Raw genomic sequence first — 15,178 nt, forward strand, 5'->3', positions numbered from 1 at the left:
TCCCAGCTGTTTGACTGGAACCAATCAGAAACTCCCTCTGTCTGTCAATTATTTAGCGCGTTGGGGGTTGCGGACATCGGATTGGCTGGTGTGTCTTTGGAGGGCGTGTCAGTTAAATGAGCAAAATGGTAGAAGTTAGCAACAAAACGGTTGAAAATGTCTTTTCAGTGCCTCCGAAAGACAAGAAAACAAGCAAAAACACCTTAAAGGGTTAGTTCTCCCTCACGTCGTTCCAAACCCGTAAGACTTTCGTTCATCATCAGAACACAATTTTTTTTATGACATCTGAGAGCTTTATGTCCTTCCATTGACAGCTACGCAACTACCACTTTGATGCTTCAAAACATTTCTAAAGTAAAACTAATCCATATGAATTGAATGGTTGAGTAACATTTTCTGAATAGACGATAATCTTATGATGAACAGATTTAATTTTTATTCATGTATGAACATTGATCAGCAAACATAAAGAAAAGCTCAACCAAATAAGCTTAAAGCACGAGAACAAACCTCATTGGTTCTTGCTGAAGCTCAAACGTGCTGCGTAACACGAGAATGAACCTCATTGGTTCTTGCTGAAGCTCAAATGTGCTGCGTAACACGAGAATGAACCTCATTGGTTCTCGCATGTCAAGCAAGCATGCTTGAGCGTCCGTTTACCATATCTGATGTGTGCGTTGATGAAGGTTTATATGTGACTTAAAGCCTAAATTAAAGGCTTCTGTTAATCATATACAGAGATTGTGTCTCTTCAGAAAATTAGGACTAAATCGCTCGATTCATATGGATTAGTTTTACGATCTCTTTATGAAGCGTCTAAGTGGTAGTTGCGTAGACTGTCAATGGAGGGACAGATTTCATTAAAACATCTTAATTTATGTCCAGAAGATGAACAAAAGTCTTAACAGGTTTGAAATGACATGAGGGTGAGTAAATGAAGACAGAATTAAAAATTTTGGGTGAACTACCCCTTTAAAGCAGTGGCGTAGGTTTGATTTTGAAATTGGTGGGGACAGGGACATCAATATATAACATATTTTAAGTTTTGATCAAAATTATTGCTAAGGATATATCAGTGTCACTGGATATTGGTAGGGACACGTCCCTACTAAATTCTACGCCCCTGCTTTAAAGGTATCATATTTTTGTCCATATGAGTTGTATTCAAGGAATAAAATGAAGTGCACCAAAAAGACATTAATCCATTTTCAAGGCCAGGGACAGTGTGAAATACTAATTGAAGTAGATTAGGTTTCTTTTATTTAGTTCACTTTTTGGTGCACTTAAAGATAGCTAAGTTTGTTAATCGTAAAGAGATCCCTGAACTTTGATTAAATAATAAATTAAAAAATAAACTGGCTTGTAAAATTGGGTAATCACTGGCCACTGTGACTTCTTATTAATCTAGTTTTCACAGTGTGATTTATTAACACTTAAACACTTGATTTCTTTTGCCCAACAGAATGTAAATGTGAAGTGTTATCTAAACCATAACAGGATTAGATTTGTTTTCATTGTCAGTTACACACTAGGTTCCAGCGTACTCGCAGGAGTTCATATTTGCTTTGTGGTTTGGGAGTTATTGTTTTCATGTCTCCGGTTCTTGCCCAGAGCAACATAACTGGAAAAGAAAGCATAAAAGAGGGTTTGAGCTGTCGTATTATTGTTGGTACTGCACGGAAACCATCTGCTGTTCTATGAAGTCAAAACAATATGTGTGCGTATTACTTTCACTTCCCCTCTTTCACTGCTGAAAATAAACAAGCCATTTTCAAGCTCCAGCTGATCTGGGTTTCAGAGCGCCGCTGCACTCCACCCCAGACCGCTAGAGATTTCGCAAAAAGGTCACCACCTTAACTCAATGTTTATACTTTAGCTTAAAGTGCTGGACATCAGTATTAGCTGCTCATTTTTACAGTAATTAATGTAACTTTTTCACTATATGCCAAGCACTATGATGCATTTCAGTGCAATATGTCTATACTTGTTCCTTTTATTCAATGAGGAATAAAACATTCCTTGATTTTTTTTTTTGTGTGATAAAAGTTCATTATATCATTAAAAACTGTATTAATTCTGTAACTTTCAACTTCCTCCTTAGATAAAAAAAGTGTTAATGTTGAAACTAAACTGTGAAAATTATTTCTTCCGCAAATTTTGCCACAATGAACACCTATTATGTGCTCAGAAACCTGTTCACCGTAAGGTAATATGAATAATCTAAACACCATAAGAACTAATGATAGGTTGTTTTTGGCTATGAGTAGCACCAGGCACTCTGCAGATCCCTCTAATGTATATTAACTTTAGATATGAGTGGCTTGATATATAAATATAGGTTTCTTATTGTTTATAAATCTGTATCAGTGTAAATCAGGCTTTGTAAAGAGGTTGTATTTGAAGGATAAGGCAGTTAAAACCATATTAATCTGGACAGAAAACCTGCAGCTAATGTTTAAATGCAGCATCTCATTTCACAAGTAAAAAGGAAGTTTACATAGAAGTCTTAAAGGCACAGCAGAAGAAAAAAAATAAAATATGCAACTAACAGTGTGATGATAGAAATTGGTCATAGAAAAAATATATTATGTCTGTTTATGGTAAAAAATATAATTAAATTATAATTGTACCACACGGAAAAAATATTATATGTAAACAGAACAAAAAAGAGTCCCCTTTAAGGTTAATGAAAAAAAAAAAAAAAAAAATTAACTCCCCCCGGGAGACACATTATATCCAGGTTTGCAGCTCTATTTTCTGACAAAATGCCATCTGGATTTTTGAGATGCGAAGTTGGAATGGCTTTTAGCCTGCAAAGCATTATGGGTGATTGAATGTAGACCACAAATTAGTGGTTGCTTTCAGGGATGTCTGGGAGTTTTGACCAACTTAAAGCTTTGTTTTAGGGAGCACTTCTGAGAAATATGTCCACTTGGGATTTGACCTCTCAGGAATTCAAGGAAGCTTAATGATTGGATGCAGCTTTATTTTGTGAAGGTGCATCAAAGTGATGGAAAACCCACAGTCAGTTAGGATACTGTGTGTGTGTGTGTGTGTGTGTGTGTGTGTGTGTGTGTGTGTGTGTGTGTGTGTGTGTGTGTGTGTGTGTGTGTGTGTGTGTACATACAGGACGCATAGATTTCAGTGTAGCGACCACTTTGATTCTTATAAATGCTTACCGAGGCATAGGCTTACGGGAAATGCTTACAGAGACACAACACACACTTCTTCTCAACAACACACATTCAAGTCCAGACCATCCGGCTATCAGAGGCCCTACACTGGATAAGGGAGGGTCTGGTTTTCCTGGGACAGGCACAATCTGCTCTTGTATGCCCCATTAGGCAGTTAATGGCAGGTTAACAGCTTATGACATTGGAGAATAAATATGATTGAGAGTATATGTAAAGAAGTGATGGGCAATATGGCTAAAAATAAGCTATTTTTCAGCCTTTCAGATAATATTCAGTATATCTCAATATATTGTGATGTTTATGTAAATGCAAAAGTATAATATAGTAATTAAAACAATAGATGCGTAATTCCATAGTTTTCTCACTAAATGAAAATAATTATATTTTACTATTGTATTATTTTCATTTTATATGCACTAATTCACACTATCGTTCAAAAGTTATTTTTTCATAAATAAAGTGTCTTCTGCTCACCGAGGCTGCATTTATTTAATTAGAAATACAACAAAAAAAAGTAAAAATATTGTGAAAATGAAATATTATTACCGGTACTATTTAAATTAGCCTTTTCTATGATTCAAAAGAATTGTTCCGTTAGAGTTTTGAATCAATTCATCGACAGTGTAAACTAATTCACTAAAATAAATCATACTTGTATACGCATGAATGATCATGAGTATATTCTTCACGGTAAACCCGAATAAGTTGGCAGAACTCAAAACATTTAAGGCAATCAATTGCCTCATTTTTTAAGTTCTGAAATTCAAAGTTTAAGTAAGCAGAACTAACATATTTTTATTTTGTACTTAAACATTTCAAGTTAAGAACAATTAAAATGTATGAGTACATTAATTCATACAATTGACTTAAAACTTTCATGTAATCTCAATGTGAACACTTCAGTTAAACTTAGTTAGCTTTAACAAGCTAATCTGCTAACATACTAATTTGCTATCATATTAGCAGTAGTATGTTATACAGAAGCACTTGCTGTATGAGCACAATGACATAAAGTTATTATTTGCTCTCAAATCAAGATGCATGCACCACTTGTCACCATGATGGTAACTATCCAAAAAACAACATTAACAGAAATTCTTCTAAATTAGCAAAATGTGCCTTTCGTTTACACAGCGACGGCGTTTATGGGGCTTAAAAACGCAAAAAAGTGAAACCACCCTCCAGAGTGGAAATCTTAAAAACGCTCCTCCATCGCGTTCCCGTCTAAAGGGTAAAAACGCAAAAGTCTGCTAGACAGTGAAGGCGTCGCGTACGCGTTTACGTCACAGGCATGCGCCAGTACAGGAAAATAACAAAACATTATCAAACTAATATAGCATTCATTTCATTTACAAAAAAAACAATTCAGTCATTTTTGAGCGACACGCGAAGAGCACCGAGGGTTAAAGCAGCAGCTTTACCGTATTAAACATGAAAAACTGTCAGTGTCTCTTTCTCTTTCAGTGCTTCACATTGCCACCTAGCCGCCTGGAGTGCACACTACATCGAATTTCACACACCTTTGCGTCACCATATGCACGCAGATTCCCCCCCATAACGCTCATCTAAACGCAGAATAAAAAGTGATAACGCAACGCCACTTTTGCGTTTTCTCTTCAGATCGTTTCCATGTAAACATAGCCTAAATCTCCCACTAACATTAGTCTGGCACAAAAAACACACACATTATATTACACTTAATTTTAGCATTTACTCTCCCTTTTGAGTGCCATCGGCAGAGCATGCTGGGAAATAGACATCCCAGCTGTTTCAGTTGAACTTAAGTTAGTCTAAATTAAAATAAATTATTTCCTAAAGCTCAAAACAATGAAACAGTTCAGTTTACTTAAAATATATCAGTTCTGTGAACTTGAAAGAAAAAGAAAGGGCTAAATACTCATAAAAGTTAATGTGACTGAACTAATTAGTTTAATTTAAGTTTGTCCTACTCAAACCAATTAATTATTTTGAGCATTAGGGTTTACAGTGTTCTATTACTATAAAACAGCATTATGGTAATCTCAACCTACAGTAGTACATTATGAGGGATTGCATCGAAGTAGCTATATGGATCATATAAAAAAAATTTTGATTAGAGAATCTCAAGTATGTAATAATATGTGTTTTTTGTATTATATGCTGGCTGCCAAAACATTGAAGCCTGGATGATTCAGTAAATACTCAGCGGTGTATATTTGTGGAGTAATTTCAGCCTGTCTGTAGCCGCTCTATGATTGACAGCCTGGTCTTGCAGTGTGGCGACGGCGTTATTACCCTCATTCCTCTTTTCCATCCCTCGTTTCTTTATCTCCTGTTGGAACGAGGGGGCTTTCTCTCCTCTGGGCGTTGAGCCCAGTCTGTTTCATTAGTCTCAGCTGTAGGCTGAATGTTATTCATCACCGGTCTGGAAGTTCACAGACTTAATGAGCCCAGTGTTTGTCAATATCGTCTATTCCCACTATGTCAAGTGCATGCAATGGATATGCTACTTTCTGCGTCTTATATTGTTTCAGTTTATGGCCACTCCATTGGGAATGAGAGGAAGGTAGAAACACAGGCTTGAGAAGTTGGCTGCATCACAATTTACATACTTACAAGTACGTACTTGAGTGTAGTAAGACAGCAACGCAGTATTGGGATATGCTGTCGCATCATAAAATCTTTGACCTTTGACCTAAACATCCAAACAAAGTGCTGAAAACGACGTTCTAACGAATAAATTAAGAAGTGCCAGGATCAGAACGGTTTTCCTCTCACAGTTCCGAGTTCAAAGAGGAGAAGGGGAATATGAAAATGTAAATGAAGTGCTGCTGTGGAGAAAATAACAGCTTCTTTTTCCTGCTCTCTGGCTCCCTGTGGAGTGCAGACAGTCGGCAGAAAGACATTTCATCTAAGAGATAAAGTCGCACAATGTCTCGGAGTGGAAATCGGAGCTCAGTTTTGAGTGGTTTTCCTTTTTTTAGCTCATAGGGACGGGTTAGAGGTTTGCTGAAATCCCTGACCCGAAGTATTAACCCTCTGGTGCTCCTCACTTAGGGTTCATACCTGTGATCCTCAGCCGTCAAAACAGTCCAGATCAGTGTTATCTTGTCTGATTCTGGTCAAGACCATTTAGCTTTTTCATTTAGCCACGAAAGTCACCAAAGTTTGCACCATTCCAATGAAGTAAAAGATTCAAAACTTGGACTTGAGCCAGTACGAAACCAACTATGTGGTAGAAGCCACACTCAGCGCCCTACCGAGTTTTGCACAGCAACCCCTCACATCTCCTTCTGAAAATGTTACAATCTAGCTATATAAAAAAACCTGTTTTAAATAATCGTCGTTTAATAAGAAGTCGTTTGAAGGGTTCAGTCTTTTTTTCCTAATGTAATGAATTGATCTGCTCTCTGATACTGTTGCTTCCCCTCATTGTCTCATTTGTCAACTGCGATATCCTTTCTCTTCATCTTTCTGTTTCCTCTGGCTCTTCACTCGTTTTTCTCACTCTTTGCTTCAGTTGGATGGATTTATATTCTGTGAAGTAGTAATGGAGACTCTCCCTTCAGTGTGACATGAGTGTAATCAGATCTATCCATCCCTTCAGTGTGACATGAGTGTAATCAGATCTATCCATCCATCCATCCATCCATCCATCCATCCATCCATCCATCCATCCATCCATCCATCCATCCATCCATCCATCCATCCATCCATCCATCCATCCATCCATCCATCCATCCATCGTTAATTTTGCACGTGTTTCCATCCTTCCATCCATCCATCCATCCATCGTTAATTTTGCACGTGTTTCTATCCATCCATCCGTAATTTTTCCAGAAATTGCTATTTATATCACACTTGTTTGTTACTGCTTTTATATGTTCCTATTGGCAGCTGACTAACTATAATAATTTAAACTTTTTGTAATACTTATAAGACTCAAATGCTCATATCTTGTTGAGGTTGTTGTTTTTTACCAGTCAGGATTCAGCAATGTAAAGATGAAGAAGTATTTCTATAGGTTATTGCTGGTAAATATATTAAACAAATAGAAAAGTAACAGTATTATTGTTAAAAATTACAAAATTAAAGTACCTTCTTAAATTGTAACACACACACACACACACACACACACAACACGGCAACAGACTATTTGTCCACTTAATTCTCCATTAGTTGCTCAGTGGCGCCAGTCATGCTGGCAGGGAAGCCCTTGTCACACACGATGTCATCAAAGTAAGTCACAGTGGGTGAAGTCATTTCCCCCCGACAGTAGCCCTTAGTGTACCATCACATGCACCAGCATGGCATCTTTCCCGCTATCTTGTGTAACATGTTCTCTCCCTCTCTCTCTCTTTCTCTCTCTTTTGCTCTCTCTCACTCTCTCTCTCTCTCCAGTGACCTTGTTTGTGTAATTGGCCATTAATGTTTTGGGATTGTTCTCCCCTAAGTGCTGTCCTCCCTCTCAGAGATCTGAAGAGCATTATGGGTAATAATGAATGTCAGCTGGCATAAGATTCCAGTTTGGTTTCATCAAGATATTTATGTCCTAAAGCAAACTGGTATTGAGCAGTTATTGATGGTATAATTTTACACAGGGTAATATAATCACTCAGTCTATCATTTTTCTCTCTCTCTTTTCCAGAAGGATCTTCCCCTGCCCAGGAAGAGCAGTGGGTGAGTGTAGCAAATCTGCTTCACTTAATTTGATTCTGCATTTATTTGTCCAAATGTTGTCTGTGGACTTTTTTTTTGCTGGGGCTAGCATAATGTGGTACTGCCTGAAAGCACTTTTCTCAAAACCAATCCTAAACAAACAACCTTCAATTTACGCTACACCTGTCAACATTGAAATTACTTGATGTGCTGAATGAAAGATTTATAGACAAAAGGTGGAAACCTAAGATTGGTCTTGCATCACTAAAGGCGGTATTATGTAAACGCAGGGAATATGTGAACGCTCCCAACATTTGCATTTTTTTACGACATCTGAACAGATAATAATGCAGGGTCACAGTAATATCATGCTGCAATAGTGTTGCAACACAGAGTATAATAGTTATAATTATAGGAATTATAGGAAGTAATACTTTAATGCAGTAATACAGTAATTCATCCGGGTCATGGCACCAAATGTAACCGGTCCTACTCGACCTGCTCCAAGCGGGACTCGAACCGGGGTCTTCCGGCATGGGAGGTGTCTGCGCTAACAAGGGTGCTAAAGACCGCAACCACTAGCCACAGAAGCCTGGGGAGTGAGGTTTACACTCACAACTCTTACTGGCTTACATCCATTACACTCACCCCCTAAACCTCACTCCCATCTGGGTCACGGCACCAAATGCAACCGGTCCCAGTTGACCCGCTCCGATAGCTGCTAGCAATAGAGTCCAGGGGAGTGAGGATTACACGCTTAGCTCTTACTGGCCTACGTCCATTACACTCACCCCCCCTAAACCTCACTCCCATCCGGGTCACGGCACCAATGTAACAGGTCTTACTTGACCCGCTCAGACAGCTACTAGCGATAGAGTCCAGGGTAGTGAGGATTACACGCTCAGCTCTTACTGGCCTACGTCCATTACAGATGCAATGTTACTTCATGCAGCAATGCAGGAAAGCAACAATGCACTAGTGCAGTAATGCAGCGAGGAATGCAGTGATACATCAGTGCAGCAATTGCAGGAACACAGCAGAGTAATGCAGGGACGCAATATTACTTTCACTGGTTCGCCTGCCCATCCAGTCTTTAAAAGTTAATGGTAAACAAACTTGGCTAGCTGTCTTGAAAGGAGGATCAAACCTGAGGCTCAACTCGAGGTCCGAGGTCAACCGCACTATAACGGTCCTACGTAGAGGGAGAATGAGAGAAATAGAGGAGGAGATGGGGAGGTGGAAGGATGCCGGAATAATTGTCGCTGGGACTGAACAATGACAATGCTTATATACAGTACGCTTGTAATAATGATTGGGTTCCTCCCGAACCTACGTTTGTAAATTAATTTAGTACAGCAATGCAGGAAAGCATCAATACATTAATGTAGTACAGCAGCTATACATGCTACAGGACAGTCCAGCAATGCAGGAAATGAATGCAGCGATACATTATTGCTGTAATGAAAGTATGCTTTAAAACTTTAGTGCGGCGGTGCAGGTATACAGTGATACACTAGTTCAGTGATGCACTGATGGAGAGACATAATGCAGAAAAGCAGTAATGCAGTAATACTGAAGTGCAGTACTGCTAGAGTGCAACAGTATGGGGTTCAGTAATGCAGTACAGGCTTGCAGTGATATAGCACATGAGGGCATCAATGCACCAGTGTTTTAAGATAGAGTTGATAGCAGTGCAGTGATGCAGGAGTACTGGAGGTGAAAAATGTGTCTGTCCTAATAGTTTTGCAGACAGGAAGGGGAAAATGCTACATGCAGATAATAAACTGCCACCAACTATACAACTTTGCATAGTTAGGATAGGACAATGAATAGTCTTATCAACTTTTAAAAGACTGTAGAAAACACTTCCCATATATTATCGCCATATGGTATTTGGCATAATGTCAAAGATCCCAACATAATTGAATGCCAGAGCAGAACTATGCAAGTAAATACAACACACACTAAATTAAATATGCAACTTGCACATGAGTATCCATGGCTTTTGGCAACCACTGTGTGTTTTGTGTGGGGAATTATTGGCTTCCAAGAACATGCAACTTTCAAATTCAAGAGTTGATCATTTATTTGAAGGACAAAGTATATCCGAAAGATATTTTGTTAACTTTTGGATGATATGCACCGTGTTGCTGTCCAATGTAAAATCCTGTCATGACTCAAAACCCTTGAGAGCCAGTGCTGTGGAGTCTGAGCCTTGCAGACGGTGAATGAGGCGCTGGCCTTGGTGCTGAACCTGTGTGTGTGTGTGTGTGTCCTGCCTGTCTATACTGAACACTTGTGTGTGTGATCTGTCTGTTTATTGCCTATATATAGAATCACAACACCTCAGTTTCACAGATTTGGTGTTCGAGAGTGTGTGACTGTGTGGGTTTCATTAGCTACTGTGAGAGTTTGGGCTTTTTGTATGCCGATCAGATCAGAATGGCTGTTGTTAGTAATGGTAGTAATAGCATTAACAGAGGCTCTCCACGGACTTACACACACAATACCTGAATTTGTGTGTATGAATAGAGCTCTCTTGGGAGGTGTGTGAAGAGACAAGGAGATGTGGAAGGGCTTTTGTAGTTTCTTATGGCAGCTAATAGCGGATGGGTCTTCTGTGCTCAGTACAGGTCACGCTGTTTAATTGAGCTGATACAGTAGATTAATCAGCAGACGATCAATATGACATTTCCAGGACTGCTGAACTGTACTGGCTGCAGGATACGAGCGCACCACTGTCTGGACCGCCATGACTTTCAGACTGTCTCCTATCCACAAAACTACACAGTCACTCAAGCAACGGTTTGCATGGCCTTGGTTGTGTATGGATGTTTTTAATGAGACTCGTTTTATTTTGAGAGAACCTCAGCTTTAAGTATAAGATTTGAGGAGCAATTTCTGATTTATTTTCATATTTAGATTAAAAGTGTGAGCAATTTCAGCTGTTGAATGAATCTCCATGCATGTTTCTAAATGTTTTTCTCTATATATATTTCTATTTAAATATTTATTTTTTTGTATTCATTTAGAGTAAAATAGTAAAATGAAATGTTTAGTGGAAAACCTGCCTTGATTTATTTTTACTGGTACATTTATTTTTATTTATTTTACTCAATTTTATTATTTTAATAATATCATTTGCGAATTTGATGGATGAATGGAACAAATGATGGATGGAACGAACAAACAATGGATCAAACAAATGATGGTTGGATGAATGGATCGAACAAACAATGGAAAGATGGTTGGATGGATGGATGGATGGATGGATGGAATGAATGAACAAAAGATAGATAGATAAACAATGGATGGAACAAATGATGATAGATGATGGAATGAAAGATGGATGGATGGAAAGAACAATGAATGAATGAATGAATGAATGAATGAATGAATGAATGAAAGATAGATAAACAATGGGTGGATGATGGGACAAATGATGAATGGATCATGGATGGATGGATGTATAGATAGATAGATGTTTCCATTGTCAGACTGGGCATGTCACACACGTCTTGCAGCCATTATTCCAGGTCATATTTTCCCCTCTATGAATTTGACCCAGTAACTTCTAAAAGCTCAACCGCGTCTGTCTCTCATCTATATTTAATCTCTCTTTCCACCATCCAGATCATTTATTATTGAAATGAGCACCTTTTAATGTCTGTCTGGGCGTGTGTGTGTGTGTGTGTGTGTGCGCGTGTGTGTGTGTGTGTGTGTGGTCTGGCCTCCTCAGTCCCAACAGACCCTCCCGACGTTGACATGACGCAATTTGAAGGTTCAGACCAGGTTTATTGTGGTGAGTTATCTAGGGCACAGAGATGATGTCAGTGCTCTTATACCCTGGCATACAGAGAGAGAGATGGGCGGAGCTCTGTAGTGACAGCACAATCAAATCGACCAATCAGGTGTCAGCATCCAAGTATATGCGTAGCAAGCTCCCCCCAAAAACCCTCTTCTTTCTCTCTTCTTTCCACCCGTCCCAAGTGTCTGATTTCAACTTAATGCAAATGACATTAGAATTGGAAAGTTTGATTCATCTGCACATTTATCTGAGACGGTTCCAATGAGTTCATTAAAATTCATTTAGCATTATCTCTCAAACATATTCATTAATCTTTATCTTTTTGTGGATTTTTTTCCTATATTAAAATGTTTAATTAAAAAGCTAAATGAAGATTGCTGTTAATTATGTATTGTTAAACTGATTATTTATTGATTTATTAATATTTTTGACATATTTTTATTAGTAAAAATGTATATATATATATATATATGGTTAAAATTATGTTTTGTGTCTATATATATATATATATATATATATATATATATATACACATACATGCATACATACATGTATACATACGTACACACACACACATATATATATATATATATATCTATATATATATATATATATCAAAAGTCAAAAGAGTGACAGTCTAGAATGTTTGGTCAAAGTTATGGATTCTTTGAAAAATATTAAGGTATATATTTAAGATGTATATCATCAAATAGCTAAAATAATAATAATAATTCTATATTGTTTAAGCTTGTGCAACAATAAATTTGACCAATCTGTTTTGAGCGTCCATGTTTAAGGGTCCAAATAGCCCAGTGGTCTATTTTATGAACAATTTCAACATAATATTTTTCTCGCTTTCATTTTATCCCTCCCATGTGTCATTCATATTTCCATTAGCACTGGCACAGCCCGGAGCCCTGAGCTCTGATAGGCTTTTAATGGCCACACACACACACACACACACACACACACACACACACACACACACACACACACATGCTGACAGCCCTCCTATGATTCCTCCCTCCCTCTCTCTCTCTCTCTCTCTCTATCTCTCTCTCTCTCTCTCTCTCTCTCTCTCTCTCTCTCTCTCTCTCTCTCCCCCTTTACTTCCTGGCTTGGCACACGGTACCCTTGAGAGCCACCTTCCCTCCCTCCCTCCCTCTCTCTCTCTCTCTCTCTCTCTCTCTCTGTATCTTCTCCGGCTCTCCATCACTCAGCCACACACACTCAGATGAACCCGGAGCGTGTGTGAGGGAGGACGAGATGTGTCATGGTTTAGTCGGCTGCTGTGTTATGTGACTGTTGTTTAAGTGTGTGTCGACACACTCGTCTGCCGCTGTCACTCTCATCTCCGCGTGTGCGCCTGCCAACCGGCCGTCCTGGAACGCCAGCAACATGTTCCGCCGAACCAAGAGGTAAATGAGCGAGCGAGCGGGAGTCATGCTGTAATGACTCATCAGTATGTGCTGCTATTGTTTGGTTTGATTATTACTGATCTGATGATAATAATGATGATGATGGTGGTGATTTTGTTATTTTTGGTGATGATGGTGATGCGCTGTGATTGTTTACACTGATGTCATCGTCTCTCGGCGGTTTCGTGGAGGGGTGACAGCTTGTGTTTTGCAAGTGTGTTTGCATGCGTGAACTCATGAGATCTGGTCTTTCTGTTCAGGCGGTGAGAGACCGATATATTGATCAGGGTGATTAATTGGTCGTTCGTTATATTGCCATTTTGAGATTATCGGCAAATGGCAAAAACCTGGTCCAAAATTTAATTTTTGCCAAAAATTTTTGAACATTTACAGCACATAAATGTTTCACTGACAATTTTTTTTGGATTATTTACTTAATAATTGTACTTAATATATATATATATATATATTGTAGAATAATTTATTTATCATGAACTTATTTTTTCTTGAACATGAGCAACATAAATTTTTTTAAGTCACAAAAATGTCCAAATTACAAAATATTGTAATAATCTATATATATTATTATATATATATGACACTGAAAACTGGAGTAATGATGCTGAAAACTCAGCTTTGCATCACAGGGATGAATTACATTTTAAACGCATCAATTAATCATCCAATTGGTCAGAGATATTGAGCGGTGCTGATTATCTCAAAATTGTACATTATCGACATATTTAATTTTATTGCCCTTACAATAATTATATTGGCCTTCAGCTACTTTGTTTTATATTGTATTTTTGATATCTGAAATCTCATATCGATTAATCACTAGTTTATAACTGCTATTGACTAAATGTATGCAGCTGAACTCGTGGTAAACTGTGCACAAACACACACACACACACACACACACACGCGCGCGCTTTTGGTTGTGTTGACATGAGCAGCTAATAATATGTGTGTTTATGTTTTTGTACATATGCTGGTGTGGCTGTTGTGTTTGTGTCTATTTGTGTTTATGTGTAATATTGTGTGTGGCAGAGAAGAGATTAAAGTGGCTTTGAACATGCGCGCGCGTGTGTGTGTGTGTGTGTGTGTTCACAGTGCGCCTTAATAACAGACTGTCTCTTTCTCTCTCTCTCTTTCTCTCTTCATCTCTGTCTGTCCCCCATGGCGCTCCATTCTGTCTGCCCTGACGCTGTTGAGCTCAGATTAGTCACATTCTGTGTGTGTGTGTGTGTGTGTGTGTGTGTGTGTGTGTGTGTGTGTGTGTGTGTGTGTGTGTGTGTGTGTGTGTGTGTGTGTGTGTGTGTGTGTGTGTGTGTGTGTGTGTGTGTGTGTGTGTGTGTGTGTGTGTGTGTAAGAGAGCGAGAGAGGGCTTATGAATAGTTAAAGTTCAATTATTATTTTGTTCTGCACTGCAAAAAGATAGATTTACTTGATATTAAAGGAGTAGCTCACCCAAAAATCCCCACTCAACCTGATGTGTTATTATTCATGTTTATAAGATTTGCTCAGAGAGATTTTCTGTGAACTGTTATGACAACCGTTGACCTGACCAAAGGGGTCAAGGTGTAACTGTATCATTCTGGATCATATTTCATCATTAATGGCCATTCAGATGTGGCTGTGTTCTGATGAAATGAATTTATAGCACACATGTTTTTTTATAAAGGTTTATAAATCATACATTTTTACGCAGTTGTCGCATATTTAAATTTGTTTTGTAGGTTTTGTTTTAATTGTAATATATTTATTAATTAATTTTCATTTTATGTTGTTTATTTATTTTATGTAAATTTGTTTGGTTTTTGTCCACAAAAAAATGTTTGGGGGTTATTATTAGTATTAGTAATTTTTAATTTTTTTTGAAAGTGTGACATGGACTTAAAATTGTCACTAATAAAGTGCTTGGGATTGTGGATGAAATGAAATTTGCGTTGCTAGACGCATTTGTGCTTATGCTTGTGTTTAGATGATATCTCAGGAAAGTGTGTGTGTGTGTGTTTTAATATTTCCTCGCTGTCTCTCTGAGTTTAGTAGTTTCTGTTGCTCTGTCATTTGGGACGTGCCGCTCTGAGCCTCAAATGCTTTTACGGAAGAACACAGAT

At 38.2% G+C, this 15,178-nt stretch overlaps 1 protein-coding gene across 1 annotated transcript in view; it reads left to right on the forward strand.

Moving 5' to 3' along the window:
* mast1a (microtubule associated serine/threonine kinase 1a) overlaps nt 1-15,178 on the forward strand; it is a 62,722-nt gene that overhangs the window by 848 nt on the left and 46,696 nt on the right. The window contains exon 2 of the mRNA XM_079616398.1: nt 7,822-7,853. Within this exon, the coding sequence (XP_079472524.1) occupies nt 7,822-7,853 (32 nt within the window). The remainder of the gene's footprint in view (nt 1-7,821; nt 7,854-15,178) is intronic.

Source organism: Phoxinus phoxinus (assembly GCF_949152265.1).
Source record: "Phoxinus phoxinus genome assembly, chromosome: 6".
NCBI lineage: Eukaryota > Metazoa > Chordata > Actinopteri > Cypriniformes > Leuciscidae > Phoxinus > Phoxinus phoxinus.